At 41.8% G+C, this 24,086-nt stretch overlaps 1 protein-coding gene across 1 annotated transcript in view; it reads left to right on the top strand.

The window, feature by feature from the left end:
• Positions 1-6,512: 6,512 nt before the first annotated feature.
• The window catches only part of DYTN (dystrotelin), a gene marked incomplete at both ends in the record, with an annotated part of 46,851 nt that continues 29,277 nt past the window's right edge, over positions 6,513-24,086 (top strand). Inside the window, 7 exons of the mRNA XM_081095991.1 lie at positions 6,513-6,531; positions 12,255-12,329; positions 15,717-15,915; positions 18,131-18,216; positions 18,926-19,026; positions 21,958-22,029; positions 22,296-22,459. Of these exons, the coding sequence (XP_080952117.1) occupies positions 6,513-6,531; positions 12,255-12,329; positions 15,717-15,915; positions 18,131-18,216; positions 18,926-19,026; positions 21,958-22,029; positions 22,296-22,459 (716 nt within the window). The remainder of the gene's footprint in view (positions 6,532-12,254; positions 12,330-15,716; positions 15,916-18,130; positions 18,217-18,925; positions 19,027-21,957; positions 22,030-22,295; positions 22,460-24,086) is intronic.

Below are 24,086 nucleotides of genomic sequence, written 5' to 3'. Positions count from 1 at the left end.
TTGTGTCCCTGCTTGTACATCCTTCCAAGAGAACCTGCTTCCTCCTGCAGGTGGTACCTAAAATATGGGCCTGGAAGGCCATATTTGCTCAGATTTTCTTGTCGTGTTGGCCTCAAATGATTGGGCCAGGATAGACACACCTTCTTCAAGGAGAACCAATCAGATTTCTTCTTACTCTTAAAAAAAAAAAGGACCTAAGAAAAATGGATGAGTAAGTTGGTGTGTGAGTGATGGTAATGGTAGTGAACTAGAGAAGACCACTGAGTTCTGCCTGTGAGCCCTGCAGAGCTGGCCAATTCACCACCCCTGTAAGGCCTGGTGTGCATTGGATTTGCTTGGTTTAATGATCTTTACAATAAATCACAGTTTGACTTTAGCTTAGATTGAATAGGTTTCTGTTTTGTGACACTAGATGTGGCCTCGATTTTGAAAGAAAAGGATAATATTCTTACAATATAATTGCATGGCATGGTTTAAGTAAAAATTACAGTAAAATTAAAGCAGTAGTAGTCAAACCAATATGCTCGTGGATTTTTTAAGCTAATGGAACCCTTTACAAATGCCAATGGGGACATTTTGAAAGCCCAGGAGTCCTGTAAAAACTGCCGATGTCTGAGCTTTCTCTGTTGTTTGTAAAAGGTCTTAAGCTACACCTGACTTTCTGAAACTTCAGTGCTGCTTCTGACTATCATGATTCCAAACCATGACTAACATTTGCTTGTTTTCAAAGTCAGCACTTCATTGGCTGTTATTGTGAAGAAACCCTAAGGTCTGTCTGTGTTGGAGACTTTGGTTGGGGTTTTGTGCCCTAATCCTATTTCCCCTGCCTCTCCGGGTGGGGACCTCAACCAAAGGAGTGTGAGCACAGGAACAAGAACTGGGTGGGACGACACCAGGTGCTCTACACACAGCGGGGCATGTGCTCGTTGCCCCTCAACCTGCAGGGCTTCTTCATGCTAAAATGGAGCTCGGTGGAAGTGTGACTCAGACCGTGAAATCCAAGCAGAGCTTCCTGCTCCGCTCCCCACGTCAGGAGTGCTGGAGCAGAGACTACAGCCATGGGCACACAACCCCTTTCAAGGCAGTGGCTCTGCTGCTGGGTGAGCAACATTCTTCCCAGTGGAGGTCCAGCCCTGACCAATCAGATCATCAGCTGCTTCTCCAATAGGTGAGCATCTAGGACAGTGGTTCTCAACCTTCCTAAGGTCACGACCCTTTAATACAGTTCCTCATGTTGTGGTGACCCCCAAGTTCATTGTTACAAATTGAACATAATTAAAGCATAGTGATTAATCGCAAAAACAATATGTAATTATATATGTGTTTTCTGATGGTCTGAGGCGACCCCTGTGAAAGGGTCATTTGACCCCCAAAGGATCTAGGAAGAGAGAGATGAAGGCAGTGTTTCTCCTCTTCAGGGGTGCTGGGAAACATCGAGCCCATCCCCAGCCGGCTGTACTTCCCAGCATGAACATGAACTATGTATCTGTGAACCACTGTAGGGTGACCAGGAGGCTCTAGGAGAGCCTCCCCTAGGAGAACAGAGCAAATTGATCTTAATCACCACACCTACGACCACACATCTGTCCTAGATTAATATACAGCACAGAATCATATCAAGAGTAAAGAACAGTAGCCCCCCACCTCCCCTTAACCATGGTTTCACTTTCCAACATTTCAGTTACCTGTGGTCAACTGTGGTCTGAAAATATTAAAAGAAAAATTCCAGAAATAAAGCAGTTTGTAAGTTTTAAATTGCATGCCGTTCTGAGTAGCATGATGAAATCTCAAACCATCCTGCTCCAGCTCATCAGGGACATGAATCACCCTTTGTCCTCAGTCTCCACTCTGTATACACAACCCCCACATCCCCCTTTGTCATTTAGTAGCTTTTCACTTATTGAATCTACTGTCCAGGTGTCCCATGGCCGGTGTTCAAGTAACCCTCATCTGACTTCATAATGGCCCCAAGTGCAAGATAGTGATGCTGGCAATGTGGACTGGCCACAGAGGAGCTTAAAAGGGCTTCCTTTTAGTGAGAAGCTGTATACAGGGTACCGTACAGTAAGATATTTTGAGAAAGAGAAAGAGAGAGACATTTACATAACTTTTACTACAACATCTACACTACACTAATAAAAGACAAACATGCAAATTGACTGTACCTTTGCTATGCCTTAATCCACGCCCAACAGCCAATCAGAGCAACTATATGCAAATTAACCCAACGAAGATGATAGCTGGCAGCCACAGAGCTGGAACAAGCAGGAGGCTTGGTTGATCCAGTGATGGAAGAAGCCAAGCTTCCTGGCCAGCTGCTGCCTCCTCTCAAGACAACAAAGTTTCAATTATAGAAGGTAAATGAACCCCAGATACCTGCTTCCAGTCACCATGGCCACAGAGCTGGAGCGAATAAAAAAAAAAAAAGGAAAGGCTGGGAGTTTCAGTCGCCAGGGGGCTTGGTCAGTCTGAAAACAGCCATCAGCCCTTCACCCAGGCTGGCCAGGCACCCCAGTGGGGACCCCCACCCTGAAGGGGGTTGGGGCAGCCTGAAAACGGCCCTCAACCCCTCACCCAGGCTGGCCAGGCACCCCAGCAGGGACCCCTATCCTGAAGGGGCTGTGGCCAGCCTGCAAACAGCCATCAGCCCCTCACCCAGGCTGGCCAAACCCCCATGGGGTGAGGGACCCATTGGGGGGCTTGATCAGCCTGCAAACAGCCATCAGCCCCTCACCTAGGCTGGCCAGGCACCCCAGCGGGACCCCCACCCTGACCCAGGACACCCTTCAGGGCAAACCAGTTGGCCCCAATCCATGCACCAGGCCTCTAGTCTATATAATAAAAGGGTAATATGCAAATTAACCCTAACAGCAGAACGACTGGGAATAACTGGTCACTATGACACACACTGACCACCAGAGGGCAGATGCTCAATGCAGGAGCTGCCCCCTGGTGGTCAGTGTGCTCCCACAGGGGGAGCTCTGCTCAGCCACAAGCCAGGCTGATGGCTGCCAGCACAGTGGTGGTGGCGGGAGCCTCTCCTGCCTCCTCAGCAGCACTAAGGATGTCCAACTGCAGCTTAGGTCTGCTCCCTGCTGGCAAGTGGACACCCCCCGAAGGCTGCTGAGCTGCCAGAGAGATGTCTGACTGCCAGCTTGGGCCCGATCCCCCAGGGAGCAGGCCTAAGCCAGCAGTTGGACATCCTCCGAGGGGTCCCAGACTGCAAAAGGGCATAGGCCGGGCAGAGGGACCCCCCCTTCTGAGTGCACAAATTTTTGTGCACCAGGCCTCTAGTCTATAATAAAAGCATAATATGCTAATTAGACCAGATGACCTTCTGGATGAAGCCAGGGCTGCCAGGGAAACCTGGGTCCCAGGTGCCAGAGGGCAGCTGGGGGAAGGAAGGCCTACTCTTGCACGAATTTCATGCATCGGGCCTCTAGTATTATTATAATTGCTCTATTTTTATCATTTTTAGTATCAAGATTCTTGAGCCTTTGCCGGAAATCTGCTCACCTCTCAACAGGGCAGCACTCAGAAAAGCATCCCAACCTCCCTCTGCTGCCAGTACCTCTGATATATCTTGATGCAGTTATAATGAAATACAAAAAAAAATTAAGGATGATTTCAATTTTGAGTCTGCAGCACTTAGCTTAGATATACATTTCATGTGAGATAGCCTTGCTGTCTTGCTACATTCTCTTACCTGCTCCCAGAAAATCAATAGATTTATATAGAGAAAGGCAATCAATTATTTTGCCCTCTCTACTTGACCTCGTTTTGCCTCATTACTAATATATTTTTATCTTTTTAGTGTCCCACCTTTCCGTTTTTAAGATACCAATACTGTGATTCTAATACTTTTCACAAATAAAGAATGGATTAGCTATGCTAGGATATCATACTCATTTTTCAAAGCAGATTTTTATTATGGGACATTCTAGAGTAGATTAGTGACCATTTATCATTATTATTTTTTTAATATTTTTATTGATTTCAGAGAGGAAGGGAGAGAAAAAGAGAGAGGGAGAGAGGGAGAGAGAGAGAGAGAAACATCAATGATGAGAGAGAATCATTGATCAGTTGCTTCCTGCACACCCCCTACTAGGGACCAAGGGCTCAACCAGGGCATGTGCCCTGTTTCATAGGTGGATGTTCAAGCACTGAGCCACACCTGCCAGGTACTATTTATCATTATTGTTTTAAGTGCCTCCACTGGGACCAAAGACTCACAGACATTCTGGGTCTCCAGGTACCACTCATTAGTATTATGCCTGTGCTTTGAGTTCTAACTTTTTTGAAACACATATTAAAATTGACTCCCTACCTCCTTGGCAGCCTAAAGACATTAGTGATAAAGTTCTAATACATTTGGTTCATGTGAGAAGTTTTTGTTTATAACTCCATTAGGATTAGAACATGTTTATTTTTAATCACAATCCAAACTTCTTAAAAAATACATTTTTAGATTATACTTAAAACTTATGAGGAAATGTACCTTTGTAACAAATTATTATTATCCTTTGGAAAGTTTGCATTACATTTGGTGCCTTCTTAAAATGTGTGACAGTACCTCTGTATTTGTAAAAGAATTAATCAAATTAATCATATAAAACTAGATTCCAGCCCAGCTGGTATGGCTCAGTGGTTGAGCATCAACCTATGAACCCAGAGGTCATGGTTCAATTCCCAGACAGGGCACAAACCCAGGTTGCAGGCTCAATCTCCAGTGTGGGGTGTGCAGGAGGCAGCCGATCCATGATTCTCTCTCACCATTGATGTTTCTATCTTTGTCTCCCCCTCTCCCTTCCTCTCTAAAATCAATAAAAATGTGTTTTTTAAAAATTAGACTCCAGTCCTAGGTCACTCTTACGTAGATGGTCAGGAAGGAGCCTGCTCCCTGGGATGGAGAGCCCCTCTTTCTGTTTCTAAGCCCTATGGTAACTGCTGCCCTCCATAGCACCCAGAAGTTTTCCTTGACTCTCCTACACATGAAATTAATACGGAAACAGAGATGTTGGAGTGGTACTAAATTATTCAAGATCTTTATTACTAATGAATGCACGCCTGTGAGCCCTTAAACACAGTGTACATTCAATGTCACTGTTTTGCATGCAATTGCTGGGCCACCGGGGCAAGACGTCCTCTCTCACTGGGAATGCCACATCGGAGTAATGTATGCAGAATGTTTGACTAAGATGCTTCTTCAAGGACACGAAAAAGGTAAGGGCCTGGGGTGGAGACAGGGAGATTGTGTCTCCACCGTAATGTTGACGGGACAGGAGGCTGGGTCCTTCTCCACCTGCCTGGGGGCTTCAGGAAGAGCTCAGGGGAGCATTTCTGCACCAAGAGGCGTTCTTACCTGATCCCACTTAATATGACTTTCCAAACAAATTTTACTTGAATGTATTTGAAACTTTCCTAGTTTTGACAAATCTACAGTCACTATTGCTATGGTATTTTTAAAGAACAAATGTTATCAGTTTTTGCTTTAGTTTCTCTCTTTGTAAAATCCGATTTATCTGTCCAATAATTTGCCCTTAATTCATTCCCTAGAAGGGGGGATAGTACTATTTAAATTTGATTATAAGGCAACTTTTTAAAACAGTTTTCAACTGCTCATGTTAAGAAATATCTTCTTTAAGAATTGTATAATTTTTTTTTACAGCATAGCCCATTTTTTGGTTCAAAGCAAACATATATACGTATCTGTGTATATATATTGAGTTTGAACAATAGTTACAACATGAAACAGCAGCTAGCTAATTTATTACTCTTTTTAAAATGAAATATTGACTAAATTCTACAAGTAGAATTGTGTGATAAGGTGTTTAAATGAATATAATATTTGCCAGGAATTTAATATGTAGAATTGTTAATTTTGTCCTTCACAATTCAAGTAAAACTACCTTTTCTTGAAGTAAGGATCCAGTTTACTCTTGAAATTATAATGCCTCGAAAGTTCTAAGTAGTCATGGTATTAGTTTCAGGAGCTGGTCTCAGTTTCTGAGTTATCGCTCTAAGTTCCAGAAGTGTGACCTGTATGAAAAGCTTCTACCACTATGGTCCTATTTTTTCCCTCCCAGGAGACTATAGACCAGTGATGGCGAACCTATGACACATGTGTCAGAGGTGACATGTGAACTCATTTTTCTGGTTGATTTTTCTTTGTTAAATGGTATTTAAATACATAAAATAAATATCAAAAATATAAGTGTTTTACTATGGTTGCAAATATCAAAATATTTCTATATGTGACACGGCACCAGAGTTAAGTTAGGGTTTTTCAAAATGCTGACACGCCGAGCTCAAAAGGTTCGCCATCACTGCTGTAGAGTCTATAGAGTCTTCCTAAACACCTCACATTCTTGTTCCACAGGTGAAATGACTTTTAGTTGCCTGTTTGTTCCCCTACCCTCATGCTTCCATTGCAAAACCTTCTGCTTAAAATATTGCTTCATTTTCAGTTAGGAGGAACCTCTTGCCATCCACCCTTCCAAGAAACTCCTGAAATGGACCCAGACAATCAAGGTGAGCATTTTTGTCAAGTTTCTGAGCATAGTTTGTAAACAAAATTAGGCACAGGTGTATTTTCAGACTTCTGAGTTGCAGCAGAGTAGACATTTGGCAAATTTCTGGCTGAAAAAAGAGACTATTGCGTGATTTAAAAGACTGTTTCTTCTAAACAGAAATTCATATTTAAGAATACTTGGTCTATTGTCTCCAAAGCACACAAATAATTTAACAAATTACTTGGTCTCAATATAATTACATTTTAATTACAAGAAGTGGCTTATTTTTAAATTATTCTCATAATTTACTGTTAAAATGATACCACTGTAGAAATTTCCATGTCAGGGGTTAAGTTCCCAATACTATGTGGGCCCAAGGTTCGGAGAAAGATCTCACAGATATCATTATGTGAATATTTGATAAACGAATGTGGGGGGACCAATTCCCTTTTCTTCTAACACATCTGAATGCCAGCTTAGGCCCAAACTGGTCTAGAACATTTTTATTGGTGGGTCTAGTTGCAGCCCCTAGCTAAAATTTAGATTGTTAACTTTACTTGTTCTATATAAAATTCTATAATAACTCAAGTTATTTATCTAAAACAACAAGTTGAGTAATTCAAATTATCTTTGGGTTTCCCAAATTTAGACCCTCATATAAATAAGCTTAACACAGAATAGTAAATAATGTATTCAAAGCCAAATTCTCTGTCTCTAAAGATGTGTTTTTAAAATTTAGTGTGCCAGCATCACCGGCAGGGTTGGTTGAAATGCTGGGCTTCACCTACAGAGTTAGTGTCCCAGTTGGTCCAGGGTGGGGTCCAAGAATTCATTTCCACAAATTCCCAGGTGATACTGATGTTGCTCATCTGGGATCACATTTTAACAACCACTGACCTAAAATACCTATTTCTGGATCATCAAAGTAGATGATGGACAGTTGAAAGCAATTTTATTATATTTTTAGTATCTGTAGAAAATGACACATATTGATTTGGCTAAACAAAATTAAGAATCATTTAAAGCAGGGAGAAACCAAGATGGCAGCATAGGTAATCACCTATATTTGCTGCCTCTCACAACCACATCAAAATTACAACTAAACAGCAGAACAACTACCACCCAGAACTGCAGGAAAACTGGCTGAGTGGAAGTTCCACAACTTGAGAGGTGAAGAAGGCGCACTGAGACCGGTAAGAGGTGCAGAGGCATGGAAAGTGCTGGCACCTGGATGTGCTGTTCTTTAAACTGGGAGGGAGATACAAGCTCCCACTTGCTCCGAACTCCAGTTATGGGCGAAACTCTGGGGGACCCAGACACATACAGAAAGAAACTGGACTGTCTGGCATTGGGACATAAACATGAGGGCAGCTTACTCTTAGAGGTGCTCCCAGCAATCATTGTTCCTGAACAGGTGCGCAGGACACAGAGAACCAGGGACTTCTCTGATTCAGGGAAGCCGTTGCTGTTTGCTCCACCCTGGTGATTCCAAGAAACCCCACTCCACCCAATTTACAACCCCACCCAAGCTGTGTACATCGGCTTTTGCATATGAATGGCCTGTCCTTTCACCTAAAACAAACTGCAGCTGGGTCAGAGAGCCCCAGAGATTCCAAAAAAAGGCCCCCTACCTGACAGCAGCAGTGGCCTTGCTTTACATCTTGGCCTTGTATGGGCACTTCCAAACCCCATACAAAGAAGAAGAAATCTGAAGATGTCTCTTTAGCTCCTGCTGGGCAGCCCCAGACAGTGGCTGACCTTGCACCTCCTTGGAGATGATAACAGATTACAACTCTTCACATCCATAAGAGACACACTCAAGGGGCAGACTCAGTGAGCACTAAAGACCTACTGAAGCAAGTCCTGCCCCATAAGGGTGTCTCCTGTGCAACAGATCTTCCAGTGTAGACATAGCTGGTCACCACAGCCATATGGCCTGGAGGTCAATTCCTCCCAGTGATACCAACAGCAATTAAGGGTTAACCACAACAAGACTGTGCAAACATCCCACAAAGGGGTGCACCAAGAGTATCCACCTCCAGTGACTGGGGAGGCTGAGCCACTGGGCCATATAGGACACCAACCACACAAGGCCACTTTATCAACTCAAGGAGACTTAGCAGCTATCCAGTACATAGAAACAAACACAGGGAAGCAAACAAAATGCGGAGACAAAGAAACAAGTCACAAATGAAAGAAATGGATGAAAGCAAAATACTGGATATAGCATTCAAAACCATGGTTATAAGGTTACTCAAGAACCTTCTAGAAACCTCCAAGAAATTTAGTGAGACCCTCAAGGATATGTAAAAGGACCAATCAGAAATTAAGCATACACTGACTAAAATAAAGGATAATATACAGAGATCCAACAGCAGACAAGAGAATCCCAAGATCAAGTCAAAGATTTGAAATACGAAGAAGTAAAAAACACCCAACCTGAAAAGCAAAAAGAAAAAAGAATTCAAAAATATGAAGATAGTGTAAGGAGCCTCTGGGACAACTTCAAGCATACCAACAACCAAATTATGGGGGTGCCAGAAGAAGAGAGAGAGCAAGATATTGAAAACATATTTGAAGAAATATTGACAGAAAACTTCCCCTACCTGGTGAAAGAAATAGACTTACAAGTCCAGGAAGTGCAGAGAACCCCAAACAAGAGGAATCTAAAGAGGACCACACCAAGACACATCATAATTAAAATGCCAAGAGCAAAAGACAAAGAGAGAATCTTAAAAGCAGCAAGAGAAAAACAGTCAGTTACCTATAAGGGAGTACCCATACGACTGTCAGCTGATTTCTCAACAGAAACTATGCAGGCCAGAAGGGAGTGGCAAGAAATATTCAAGTGATGAATAGCAAGAACCTACAACCAAGATTACTCTACCCAGCAAAGCTATCATTCAGAATTGAAGGTCAGATAAAGAGCTTCACAGACAAAAAAAAAAGCTAAAGGAGTTCATCACCACCAAACCAGTATTATATGAAATGCTGAAGGATATTCTCTAAGAAGAGGAAGAAAAAGGTAAAGATAAAAATTATAAACAACAAAGTGTCAACAAATACACATCTATCAACAAGTGAATCTAAAAATCAAGTGAATAAAAAAATCTGATGAACAGAATAAATTGGTGAATATAATAGAATCAGGGGCATAGAAAGGGAGTGGACTGACAATTCTCGGGGGGAAGAGGGTGTGGGGGGTACAGGAAGAGATTGGACAAAAATCTTACACCTATGGATGAGGACAATGGGGGGGTAAGGACATGGGGTGGGGTGGGAACTGGGTGAAGGGGAGCAATAGGGGAAAAAAAGAGGAACAACTGTAATAATCTGAACAATAAAGATTTTAAAAAAAGAATGATGGTTGCACAACATTGTGAATGTGATTGATGCTACTGAATTGTACACTTAAAAATTGTTAAAATAGCAAATTTTATATTATATATATTAGTACAATAAAAATTTCAAATATTAAAAAAAAGAATCATTTAAAGCAAAACACATTTCCCAGTCAAAATGCTCCCATGAACAAGACCATGTATTATTTCTGTAAGCATCTAAAAGTACTTTGTTCATAGCTTTGGGCCTGGTATGTCTAGCAATCTTTTCCTCCCACCAACGAGGGGGTGGGGAGCCTTGAGGAAGCTGGGCTGGTGGTGAAGCGCCTGGGCTGTGCATTGCTTTCCACGTGCTGCTGTATCGCAGCCGGCCATGCTATGCTGTATAAGTTCATGAGATGACGCTGCAGAACAGAGCCTGACCAGAGGGCGAGGGGCCAGATGGTAGAGCAGCTACAGAGTTGCTTTTCCTCCAAGAATAGCATCTGGGAACCGGCAAGATCCCTAGTTTACTGATTCTCTGTATTCATTTAATACATCTGAGAGCATAGGAATGGGCCAGTTCCTAGGAGGGAAAAATAATATCAGGCATTGCACTTTTGTAAAGTATTTCCAGACTATTATTATCTCTCTTCTCAATTTGTTTTACTTCCGACATAGAGCAGAGATGTTTCTCACTTCTCCTATGCTCTACGTTTGGACTCTTATCTGAAAAGAAAGTATGTTTTAAAAATAAGGATACATTAAATGACAGAAGATTTAGAATGAACTGTAGTGTTTTATATAGGGGCACCTATTCAAAAAAAGAAAAAAAAAAGTGGAGCTTTTTAAACAAGATTGCTTGTATTGGTGGCATTTTCAGGCACAGCCCACATTCACCTGAAGTGGGTGCTTTGACTCATAATCATAGATTGATTATTGAATCAATGTATGTTCAGGCAGAGGCATTGGTAGGCTCCAACGCCTCCAGGATGGGTCTGACCCAGTCCAGGGTGGAGCAAAGTGCCTGGTCCTCAATACCCAAATGTGTAACAGATAGAACTTTACTCCACAACATTCAAGGGCAAGGCATCCTTTTCCAAACCAAAATCAAGTCACTGTGGCTTGGCATGAAACTGACAGTGAGCTAAGTCTGGGAAGCCATCCCTGTGAGACAGACAGAAGTTCTAAGGTTTTTATCCTGAACATCTGGTCTGAAGTGGTCAGAGCATCTGGTCTGACATGGCATTGTGACCCTCACTTGCTATACTTTTTGTCTTTGGCTTTGGGGTCCACTTAAAGACATGAGACTCCCCGTCAGGACTGGACACAGAGATCTCTGCCAAACCTAGCTCTGATCTCGGTAATTGCACCTTGAAGCATTCTCTCCACTCAGTTAATCATAAAAAAAAAAACAGGCTATATTTAGCCCATAGTTGATGTCCTTGTGGCTTCCAGATACTGAACTATTGGCTTGTCTCTACCTTCTGAAACTCATCTTCCTCGGCCTTTTTACTATTGTTATCTCCTGGTTTCACTGGCTTTCACTTCTCATTCTTTCTCTTAAATTTCTCTTTCCTAATTATAAAAATAATATAGGTCTTTATCAAAAATTTAGGTAATAGCACCAAGTAGAAAGAAAATAACTATGAACACTAAGAATTCAAGCACCCAGAGATATCCACTATTAACAATTTGGTGAATGCCACTAAGAATTAAGCTCCACATGGCAGGGATTTTTATCTGTTAACTGCTATTTTTCAAGGGCTTGGAATCATGCCAGGGCCATATAACAAGAGCTCAATAAATATTTGTTAAATGAATGATTGGATGGATAGCATTTGAATTGCTTTTTATATATGCATAAATACATATGTGTATATATGACTAGAACATATTAAGAAAATTGAGGTTATATTCTACATTGAGTTTTTAAAAATATATTTTTATTGACTTTTAGAGAGATAAGAAGGGAGAGAGAGAGAGAGATAAAACATCAATGAGAAAGACACATTGATTGGTTGCCTCCTACATGCCCCCTATTGGGGATGGAGCCCCAAACCTGGGCATGTGCTTTGACTGGGAATCAAACTGTGACCTCCTGGTTCATGGGTCAACACTCAACCACTGAGCTACACCGGCTGGGCTACAAAGAGATTTTTATTCTATTTGTTTATAAGGCTGTTTCCTCCTATAAAACATGGGCAGATTTGTGGGGGAATCCTCACTTGTTGGTGGACTCTGAGGGTGAGTCTAGGGTTCCCTGCAACCTAAGATTCTGTAGACCATTAATATTTGTTCCTAGATGGGAAAGAGAGCAAACTAAAGTGGGGCTACATGACCCCTAGGGCTGCCTTCCAGGATGTGGGATTTGTCTAATGAGATGATCATTTATCCATGTTATTTCATGTTTTCTTTACAGATGCTCTCAATAGTATTGAGAATTCCATTTATAGAACAGCCTTCAAATTACGATCTGTGCAAACCACGTGTCAACGTAAGTAGAACTCTCTGAAACACTGGAAATAATTGGATCCTGATGCGCTATGGTAAATTCAGAAAGCAAACCAAAAGTTATGTGAGTGAGGTCAGACTCCAGAGGTTGCATTTGTGCATTTCCTCCACTTGTAACAGAGAAGATGGAGGGGGAGGGGACACCATGTGTATTCAACCAAAGGGTAGCTTCACTGACTGAAATAGAAAATGATTTTTGGATGAAGATTTTTTTTTCCTATTTTGTTTCTGCAAAAAAAAAAAAATATGTTGGTTTCCTTTTCAGGATACCAATATTAACACAAAATAAAATTACAAAATAGGTTAGTTTAGAAATCTGTACTTGTAGATTTAAATTTAACATTTTTAAATTTCTTCTACCTCATAAGATTTTCATTTTCAAGTTGTACTTCTCTCTCTGAACGTGTAAAAGTAGGTTCAGGTGAATAATTCCTGGGCCATAAATTTTAAAACTATGTTGAGAATTCCCTGTGAACTGCTCTTTTGTGTTAAACTTAGATCTGATTGAATGCTATGGTTTTCTTTTCCGATACTGTTATCTAAGCAAAATAAAGTAAATATTGTAGAAACATTTATCCTGGCCTGGCCAGCGTGGCTCAGTAGTTGAGCGTTGACCTATGAACCAGGAGGTCACAGTATGATTCTGGTGAGGGCACATGCCAAGTTGTGTGCTCATCCCCAGGAGGGGGCATGCAGGAAGCAGCCAATCAATGATTCCCTCTCATCATTGATGTTTCTCTCTCCCTCTTCCTTCCTCTTTGAAATCAATAAAATACATTAAAAAAATTTATCCTGTAAAAATTCTCCAACATGAAATAAATTGGGTCTTGGCTGTGAAAAGCAATAGACATTCAGCATACCTAAACTTACTGATTTCTAATAAATTCTGTATTACATTTTTAAAAATCACTTTATGTGAAATGATTTATGACATTATTATATCAGACCTAAAAGAAGCTATGAGATTATATATATATATATATATATATATATATATATATATATAAAATTTTTCCTAAAGGTTGAACATTTTTTATATTTTGCTCTTTGCCTAATAAGTGATATAGACCAACGAATTTCAAATTGTGCTTCACAACAGTTTGTGCTCGGGTATGATGTAGGACACGAAAGGGTTAGCAAGGTGGGAAAGGAATAATAGACAACCCAGGAAAACCCAGAAACCGTCTCCTCAACCAGAACAAGTGTATTTCTCTATTTTCCATACTGCCTTTCCGTATAAGGGTCTTTTGAAGCAGGGATTCTGAAAGAAAGAAAGAAAGAAAGAAAGAAAGAAAGAAAGAAAGAAAGAAAGAAAGAAAGAAAGAAGGAAGGAAGGAAGGAAGGAAGGAAGGAAGGAAGGAAGGAAGGAAGGAAGGGAGGAAGGAAGGAAGGGAGGAAGGAAAACTACCGTAGACAAATAAAATCACTTGTAACTAGTATTTGTTATTCCAGGGATTAATAAAAGACAGAATGGGCACATTCTGCTATTTTCTTAGAGAATTTCTCCCATTAAAGAAAGTTAGCAGCAAACGTTTATATAAGCCTCCATCATTTCTGCCTGGATACAAAGAATGTAATTTGAGGACGTTCCTTTTTGTACTACTTATTATCCCTGGCATCAGAAACAGTAAATATGAACACTACTCATGGGAAATATTAATAAGACACAAAATTAGTAGTTGAAAAGTTCTACTCCAGGAAAGATATCCAGATGAAAATTTGAAAGCAAAAAAGCCCCATATGCAGCGATAAAGCATGCTATGAGTTCCAGGCGGCAGGGCCTGGGGCGCATCGCTGCATAAATCTTGCGGTGAGATTAATGGACACCGGTGCTATCTGTGTTGCTGTAATACAGAGCTCTCGTCCCGTGTGCAGCACGCCGGGCCGAGGCGATAGGCTCTGCGATTGAGTAACGATAAAAGGTTTGGCAGCCTGCAGCCAGGGTTTTATTAAAGTTACATCCTGGAACCTACTCCTCACTTCTTTAGACTCTGCCCTTAAAAGCAGCACCAGAGAACAAATAAAAATATTTTATTATACTTGCTAGATTTCTTATCTGCGAGATTGATTTATGAAGCAGAGAAAAGCACAGGGTTTTATCATTTCACAGGCTGAGGCAGTTTAAGTGCCAGCAGCTCTTGGTACCACCAACATCCACATCTCTCCGATGATACAATTGGGTGTTTATTAATTTTGTCTGTCACCCTCCATCTGTAAGAAGCCATAGGGTTAGTTCTATTTCATTCATCCTTATATTCATTGCCTCGTAAAATGTTTAAGAGGTGATAAAAGTATACAGGAAATAACCCATTATTTTTTATAAGCAACTTTGGTTTTATTTAGTGCCTTCCTCAGATAATAACACTAATGGAAACAAGATAAAAAATAATAAATATTGCCCTAACCGGTTTGGCTCAGTGGATAGAGCGTTGGCCTGTGGACTCAAGGGTCCCAGGTTCGATTCTGGTCAAGGGCATGTACCTTGGTTGCGGGCACATCCCCAGTGGGGGGTGTGCAGGAGGCAGCTGATCGATGTTTCTTTCTCATTGATGTTTCTAACTCTCTATCCCTCTCCCTTCCACTCTGTAAAAAATCAATAAAATATATTTAAAAAATAATAATAAATATTACTGAGGCAAAGGTGGAACGTAAAGAGTCTGATATTAAATTCAAAACTGCTCAGCCTTGGACCAGTATAACCTCTACTGGCCCAGTATAACCTGGTTAGAACGTCAACTGGATATGCCAAGGTTTCGGGTTCAATCCCAATGAATGCATGAATAAGTGGTACAACAAACTGTGGCCTCTCTCTCTCTCAAAAATCAATCAATAAATAAAATTATTTAAATTCATCAACTGCTCTTATATAAATATCACTGGGTTTTTAATCAAGACAATCGCATTTTGACACACTATTATTCTGAAACTAGGCTGTAGAAAGAAAGAACAATATTTGAACATGAAAAGCTAATTTGCTTAATCAACTTAAAGAATACAGTAATGTTTTCCCCAACCTTTCACTAGAGGGTCCTAAATTCCTTGGAAATTCTTTTTTTTCGAATTTGAGACTTTTTCTTCCCCCAACTTCATTCTATAAAGTACCATCCTAGAGGTTACACAGGAAATAATGTTATAATGGTGCTTTACTAACAGATGCACTTTTCCACAGTCAGATTGGCTATCAGGAGAGTAATGCTTGAATTATGCACAAGAGATACGCATCCAAATAATGGTCATACCTAATTTTCTTTCGAGGAAATGCCTACCATAAAAAAGAAGTCTTAATTAAACACCAGGTGACATTTGCTTTACTTGAAGACTTTTGTTCCCATCAGAAAATCAGACTCAACTCTCCATTTGCTTTCTACAGTGGACTTGATTGGCAGTTCCCAGATTCAGCACGTCCTACTATGTCCGAGTTTCTGGGAAGCGAGAGAGAGCCCTCTCTCTGTGCAGCATCTTTTCCAGGCCCTCCAGGAGCTGTTCCAGAGAGCCAGGGAGAAGCCGGGGCAGGTGCACCCCGGGGCTGCGGAACTCACCCTGAGCCTCCTCATGGCCATGTATGACAGGTGAGGGTGCAGAGGGCACACCCTGACCTCAAGGGCAGGGTTTGGTTGCCACTGGTCATCGGCTATTTGGTGCTGTCTAATGTTTGCTTACGGTTTGATGTATAAGATGGCGTCTTTGTTTCCCACACTTGTATTACTCCCTCAGGAGGGCAACGAAGAAGACACGTTTATCAGCTTCACCAACATAAGTGACCCTTGGATTGCAAAAAGGGGAAGAAATCCACATTACCTTCCTTCTCTCATACAAACTCGTTTCTGCTCTAGAGACGATGCGCACCCTCTGCTAGGGCCATTGTACACGTATGCATGCGAAAACGTACACTTTTCTTTTGAGTCCCTAGAGTTTATTTCCTTGCATATTTCTTTGTAACCAATTATTAATTTTGTTTTGTTTCTTAAATGGAGCCAGTTTGAATAACCTGTGTATGGATGGCTAACCTATTGTCTTACTCTGTTTGGGATAATACAACAAAAATACCATAGGCTGGTGGCTTAAAACAACAATTTATGTCTCACCGTTCTGGAGGCTGGGATGTCCAGGAAATAATGTTATAAAGGTGCTTTACTAACAGATGCACTTTTCCACAGTCAGATTGGCTGTCAGAAGAGTAATGCCTGAAATGTGCCAGCCAGTGTCTGTGGGGACCTGCTTCCTGGTTCAGAGAGAGCCATCTACTCTCTGTGCCCTCACATCGCAAAAGTGTCCGGGGGGGTGCTGGGAGATTTCTTTTCTAAGAGCACTAATCCACCTCATGACGGCTCTCTCCTTGTGGTCTCATCATCTCTCAAAGTCCCACCTCCAAATTCCAGCACATTGGGGATTAGGATTTCCACCTATGAAATTGGGGAGGGGACGTGAACATTCAGTTCATTGCACTTATACACCAGTTTAGACCATGCCAAAGGCTTGAGTATGCATGCCCTGGAGTCAGTGGGGGGGGGGGGGTGCATGCATGTGTGTGCGTGTGTGTGTGTGTGTGTGTGTGCGCGCGCGCGGGGATGTGTGTTTCTCTGGGTGTCTCCCTGGCTCTGGAGCCTACCATTCGTTGTCTCACTTCATTCTGTTTACTTTATGCTGAATTATCAAAGGGTTGAAATTCGAATAGTGTTTTCAGTAGTTATCCAATTGTCTAGTTTAGGAAGCCTTCAAAATAGAAAGCAGAGAATCAAGAAAAGAACTTTCTGTTTTTTCCCAGCAAGCCTCATCTTTCAGAATAAACTTCTAAAAATTCATAGTGAGCCCAGCCAGCGTGACTCAGTGGTTAAGCATTGACCCAGGAACCAATGGGTCACCCGTTAGATTCCCAGTCAATGCGCATGGCTGGGTTAGGGGCTCCATCCCCAGCAGGGGGCATGCAGCCAATCGATGATGTTTCTCTCTCATCCATGTTTCTATCTCTATCCCTCTCCCTTCCTCCCTCTCTAAAAATCAATAAAAACATAGTAAAAAAAATTGTAGTGAATATAATACACTTGGAAAGAACAGAAAAGAATAAAGAAGAAATATCACCCAAAAGCCTACCTCACAGAGGCAAGCACAGGTAACCATCTGGCAAATTTTTTACAGTGTTTCCCTTTCTAGTTTATTATTTATTTTTTAATTGCACAAATGACATATAAACTGTTCTCAAGTTACTTCTTCATGATTGCAGTCTCCTTAAACATTAAGCTTTGATTGCCATTTCTGATATCAGTGCCTGCCCCTAACACTCTTCCTGCTTTTAACACATTGTTTTGTAGGTGTGACAGGGGCCAAGCCAGTGGCAAAGGATGATTAGGCTCTAAGCGAGGGCCTGTGACCTGGTGGGTTTTTATATACATAAATGTTTGCTCCTTTTGCCTGCCTTTGGCCCTTGTCTCTGCTGTTTGGTTTCCAGATATGTGAAGCCTAAGGAAGCGAAACTACCTGCTCTGTGGAGACAGGAAGAAGTCCTGGATCACCCGTGCCTAGCACAGTGCTTAGCAGAGAGGAGGCACCCAGCAAATATTAGCTGAGCACATGAATGAATGAATGAATGAATGAATAATGAAATATTTTAATTCGATTATTAATCTTGTCAAATTCTAAATATAAGAAAGCAGACCATGAAAGATTTGAACTTGTAACACCACGTCAGAAACGTCCGTTAATAGTTACATTTTTTATAAGCCACTTCACCAAGAATCACCCTGCCTTTCCCATTCTTGTCTCTGCGATTTGTTGCCCTGCATGCAGCACGGGAACCGGCTTTCTCAAGCTTACACCTGCAGCCGCTGCCCTGATTGCCCTCTCAGGGGACAGCCCTCTTACAAAATACAGAGGTAAGACCCACAGGAGTTTTGAGTGTCTGAAATTCAATGGCCTCCAAATCTCCAACACATTATTTTCCTCACCTGCTCCTATATCCTGGCCACGTGGCTCCTGTTGGGCATATACTCAGCCCAACTTGGAATTTTTCAAGATGTTGATCTGTGCTTTCTACTTATTCATAACTTGGTTACCCTGGGCATTCGTTTGTGTAGGGATAATTGACACCAGTGGCTATTATTCCTCTAGCAGTGGTTCTCAACCTTCCTCATGCTGCGACCCTTTCATACAGTTCCTCCTGTTGCGGTGACCCCCAACCATAAGATTATTTTCGTTGCTACTTCATAACTGTAATTTTGCTACTGTTATGAATCGTCCTGTAAATATCTGATATGCAGGATGTATTTTCAGGGGTCGCGACCCACAGGTTGAGAACTGCTGGAGGCTGGGACGCTCCTCACATTGCCGTTTACCCACCTCCTGGTCTTCAACATGGATGTGCTGGATTAGCAAGGGGTTGAAATGCAAATTGCGTTTTCAGCAGTTATCAAATTATCTAGCTTAGAAGCCTTCAAAATAGAAAGCAAAGAATCAAGAAGAGAAATTTTCGTTTTTTCCCCCCTTCATACCCACAAATACACTGTTTAGAATTCAAAGCACATACTCTTCAAAGACACATTGCATGAATTTAATGTAAAGATCTTTTCTCCCTTATGTATCTAGCTCTTTTTCAGCTCTATGCAGAAAATAAAAGGGGAGGTTATGATTCCGGGGCACGTATGACCCGAAGGACTTTGAGAAACCTACTAACAGATCTACAGCAGGTAAATCTCTAATATTTAATAATTTTAAATTTGTTCCAGATGTTAGCCACATTATAAAGAATCTGATTTTTAGTGTCCAGTTCACATTAATAGAAGTCTTCATGCAACTCCTCCCCAAACAGCCACTGCTACCGTCTGAGTATAGGTCTGATCTACTGCAATCACTTCCTAACTCGTTTCCCCAACTCAAGCCTCTCCTCTCTCCCACTCTGCCTCCACACAACCACCAATGACTCTTCCAAAATGTATATGTCACCCTCATGCCTAAAATTCTTCATTGGCCATTCTTGTCTGTAGGATAAAGCCCAACCTTAGCATCACACCACCTTAAGCTAAACAATGAAAAAAGGTTCTGCACTTCTGAGTGGGGGAGGCAAGTTATGAGAAGGTGACCATGAAAAGTCTGGTGAACAAGGTTTGTTATTCAGGTTTAGCCTGTTCCTTCTCCACTAATAAGTGTTGTTAAGAGTTCTCTTCCTGGTAGGGAGAAGGAGATACCTTTGGCACATGGAAGTTTCCTTTATAAATGTACATTTTATTTACAAAAGGAAAATTTGTGCCCTGTTTTTAGAGCTTTTCCTGCAATGATTGGTTCTCAGTAGCCTTTAGCTCAAATAACTTATATGCCAAAGAGGTATATTTTGAGTGATATATTCTGCTACCCTTCAGGACCAGGGATTCTGAACTGGGGATAGTCATGATGGGAGTGGGGAGTAGGTATGCAGGAAGGTTATTGAACTCTAGGACAGAGAATATTGTTAGGAAAAACCTATCCAAAATTACTTATCCAAAAATACCTCTTAATATTAATATTTTATGTTCTTATTGATCGTAACAATGTTTAATTTATTCTGAAAATTCCAGTGTGTATGATGTTCATATTTCTTAAAAGAGTACTCATTTTTAATACATTAATAAGGTTAAAATATCAGACGTAGTTATTGCAGGGCTGTTCTGGTGGTTGTGGCAGCACATGGATCTCATCGCCAGTTTTCTGCTAACTCCTGGGCATATCCCAGGGAGCTACTGCTTCAGCAAGCCTCACTTCTCAGGACTCAAGCTGGTGGGGAGCCAGGGAGAGTGGGAACATTTGTCAATTCATTTACGCAATCAGATGTGTAAGCCTTGCATGTGGAGGTGGATGAGAGGGAAGAAGATGGACTAAGGGCCATTTTCCTTGTCCTGTAGAAATCCTGTGCTTGCCTCCTGACTACTAGAGCAGGCCTCAGACTAACACCCTGTCCACCAGGCCATAAACATCTGCCCTGGTTTCAGCCTCATCTAAGGTCAATGAGCTGCTGAAATGGCAGCTCCCACAGAGCTGTCTCCCCCCAGGACATTATTATGCTCCTGAGAAAGCTGCGAGGAAGGCGGAAATTTGCATAGCAAATTATCATCCCATTGAGTTCCATTAAGAACTCAGGGATGGAGTCCCCTATAAAATTCCAGGCCCCACTCTGTGAATCACATCCCTCCCCCAAGAATTCAAATGCTCATTTCAAGTGGCGTTCTGCCTGTGCCAGCATGTCATCTAGTCATGTTCAATTCTTCCACCGAACACCTGCAAGAAATGAGTCTCGTGGATGGGCAATTCATCCACAGAATCTTTGTGCACACGCTTAATTAAGGCAACAATTTGGTTAAAACCCGGTGCCAAAGTGAATTTTCTTTTGACTGGTGTCAGAATCACAGAACTGGTAGGTTAGTCCCATCTGAGACACTTCCTTTATTTCACAAATCAGGTTAACCAACCCCCTTTCCCAGGGCTCAAGGACAATGTCCAAACTAGTGGTCCAGTTAGTTCACCAGCATTCACGGGTTGGATGATGAGTTGTTTTTTTCAGACAAAGGCTAAAGAACCTAGGGAGTAGTTACTCATGTTCAGCTGGGGATGGGGTTATTATCCATTTAAAGTACAAGCCATCTTGTCACGATTGCACAAATGTTTGTTGACTTCTGCCTGGCTAATTGTCAGCAAAGTGGTCTAAGTGCCACTTTCCTGATTAGAAGAATGTTTATTCGAGTTGATGGACTCAGCAGGGGGGTCTTCGAAATTACTTCTGAGTTTGCAGGCAGTGCCTGCTGACAGCCTGGGCTGTAGAAGACGTCAGACCCAAAATTAGGACCCCCGACCAAATAGGCATAATAGAGGTGACAAGTCAATGTAAACGTGCACATAGATGATGTCAGATCCAAGTCCCTGGCCATCTTGGCAGTCACAAGGGGTTCTTAGTCCCTTAGCTAAACTCGTTATGGTGAATGTGATTGAAAGATGGAAACCACGGAGAGCGTGTAGATTGAGCCATTGGAATACACATAAGGCTGGAGTGTGACAAAGCTTGGTGAGAACCCTTCAACAGAGTAAGGAGTCTTGGAGAGAGATCTCAATTCTGTAGCTATTCCTTGCTCTGCTTAACCTTGAGCAAAATATCAAATCTCAATCAGCCCTTGCTTTAAACAAGAATAATGATTAGTACCCTACCCCAGAACTTGGCATTTGTTAAAATGAGATGATATGGAAGTGTTTGAAAAGGTTTTTTAAAAAACTACTCTGAACTTTAATACAATATCGTTATATGTAATTCATAGGTAAACAAGGGCAAAAAAAAAAGCGTTAAAATAATTTGACTGGGATCCTAAGAAACAATGGAAGCTGGCCCTATATTGCCCCAATGGCCAGACTTTCTTCTCACTCTCCTCCCTCCTCCCAGCTCCTCTTCTTCCCACTTGTTCATCTGTTGTCTCTATTCACGCATTGCACAAACCCCATACATTTCTTGTTTGCTTGGATGGAGACAGTTCATCCAACCTCCGACACCCAATTCTTGTGACTCCGTGGCTATGAGCACCACCCAGCAGGCATGCCGATGTCAGTGTGCACAGAATTCTCCATGTTCTAACAGCTCACATGGGGTTTCTTGCCTCTTGCAGATCCCAGCTGTCGTGGGTGAGAGCCGCTCTCTGTGCTCGGTGGAAAGTGCTACGCGCAGCTGCTTCCAGGGGGTGAGTGCCATGCACATGTCCCTGGGAGTGGGGGACAGATACCGCTTGCTGACCAATTTACATTACAGAACTATTACTCCGCACAGCACCCCAGGCAACCGAATGGAGCAGGTAGACTTGCCTGTGACTTTTCACGCAATGAACTTTGACAGCAGAGCTCACGGAAATAGAGCCAGAAAAGACGAGGAGAATATACATTTAACCTATATTAAATGGAGACCAAAGTCACTTCTGAAAGCACATCAAAGTGTGCCCTTGTTTTTCAGGTGCTGAGCCCAGCAATCAAAGAGGAGAAATTCCTCTCTTGGTTACAGTCTGAGCCTCCCATCCTCCTGTGGCTCCCGACCTGCTACCGATTGTCAGCCACTGAGATGGCCACCCACCCTGCTCGGTGTGGAATCTGCAGGAACTTCCCAATCACAGGACTGAGGTACAGTCGCTCATCAGTCACACACGGACAATAGTGTCAGATCCAAGTCATTCTCCAAATCAGTCCGGAGCTGGAGCTGTGTCTCTCCAGATTCTCTTGTGGTTTCTTCTGACACATCTGAAACTCGGTTGATTTGGGGGAGTCAATATTTCCCGCATGAGGGATCCTGGTTGATATTAAGTATTTTATCTTCTGTAATTAATGGAATATTAAATTCTTCCGTTGATATATACTCTGACCATACACATTTTTATTCCTCTAAGGCCGTGGTCGACAAACTGCGGCTCGCAAGCCTCATGCAGCTCTTTGGCCCCTTGAGTGTGGCTCTTCATAAGCCTTAGGAGTACCCTATTAAGTTAATAACAATGTACCTACCTATATAGTTTAAGTTTAAAAAATTTGGCTCTCAAAAGAAATTTCAATCATACTGTTGATATTTGGCTCTGTTGACTAATGAGTTTGCCGACCACTGCTCTAAGGGAAAAATTTTTTTGTCCTTTGTTACAAAAAAAAAAAATTATTTAAAATACTTTGGAGCCGTCCATAATATCAACAATAATTTTTGCCTTTATTAAGTGTTTTAAAAACTATAGGTGGTATGGTTCATGTGGATTATTTCATTTACAACTTGTTATAACTCTCTCTAGAAGATGGTGTTATTATCTCTGATTTGCAAAGAAGCTAAATAACTTGCTCAGGTTCACAGGGTTAGCAAGTGGCAGAGCCTGGCAGTCTGAATCCGGATTCCTTGCTTTCAATCATGATGCTATGCTGCCCCCCTGTGTAGGGAACGGAGAACACACCTTGGACTCACTCCAGATATCGCTCTGCCTAGAGCAGCGGTTCTCAACCTGTGCGTCGCGACTCCTTTGGGGGTTGTATGACCCTTTCACAGGGGTTGCCTAAGACCATCGGAAAATACATATATAATTACATATTGTTTTTGTGATTAATCACTCTGCTTTAATTATGTTCAATTTGTAACAATGAAAATACATCCTGAATATCAGATATTTACATTACGATTCATAACAGTAGCAAAATTACAGTTATGAAGTAGCAACAAAAATAATTTTATGGTTGGGGGTCACCGCAACATGTGGAACTGTATTAAAGGGTCGCGGCATTAGGAAGGTTGAGAACCACTGGCCTAGAGGAAAGGGTGTATTTAAAAGCTAGGTTTGCAGGTAGGAAAGACAGATCTTTACAAATGACAGCCAAAATCCCATCTTAGGGGAAGGGTGTTATAGGCCTCTCATAAATAAAACAGTAAGGAAGGGAAATTAGAAATATTTTTAAAGACTTGGGGGGAAAAGAATGAAACCAACAGGTGTAAGCCAGGCACGGGGATGCCATTCTCGTGATGAGTGAACACAGGTGTAGAGGCTGCAGATGTGGAGGGACTGATGAACTGGGACAACCAGTGAGCTACGGGAGCAGAAAAAATACTTTTTCTTCTACACTTCTAAGTTCTTCTGGCTGGAATACTAATCAAATTAACATGAGGCAGATTAACAGGACAAAATGGCCAAATCTATTACATATGTTTTTATAGGGACTCCATAAGAATGTGAGACCCAAAGACACAGGGGGCAGCTGAGGCTTATATGCCATGCTGGACCAAGGA

Source organism: Myotis nattereri, assembly GCF_964212035.1.
Source record: "Myotis nattereri genome assembly, chromosome: 7".
Classification (NCBI taxonomy): domain Eukaryota; kingdom Metazoa; phylum Chordata; class Mammalia; order Chiroptera; family Vespertilionidae; genus Myotis; species Myotis nattereri.
This window is presented reverse-complemented; position numbering and strand designations above follow the sequence as displayed.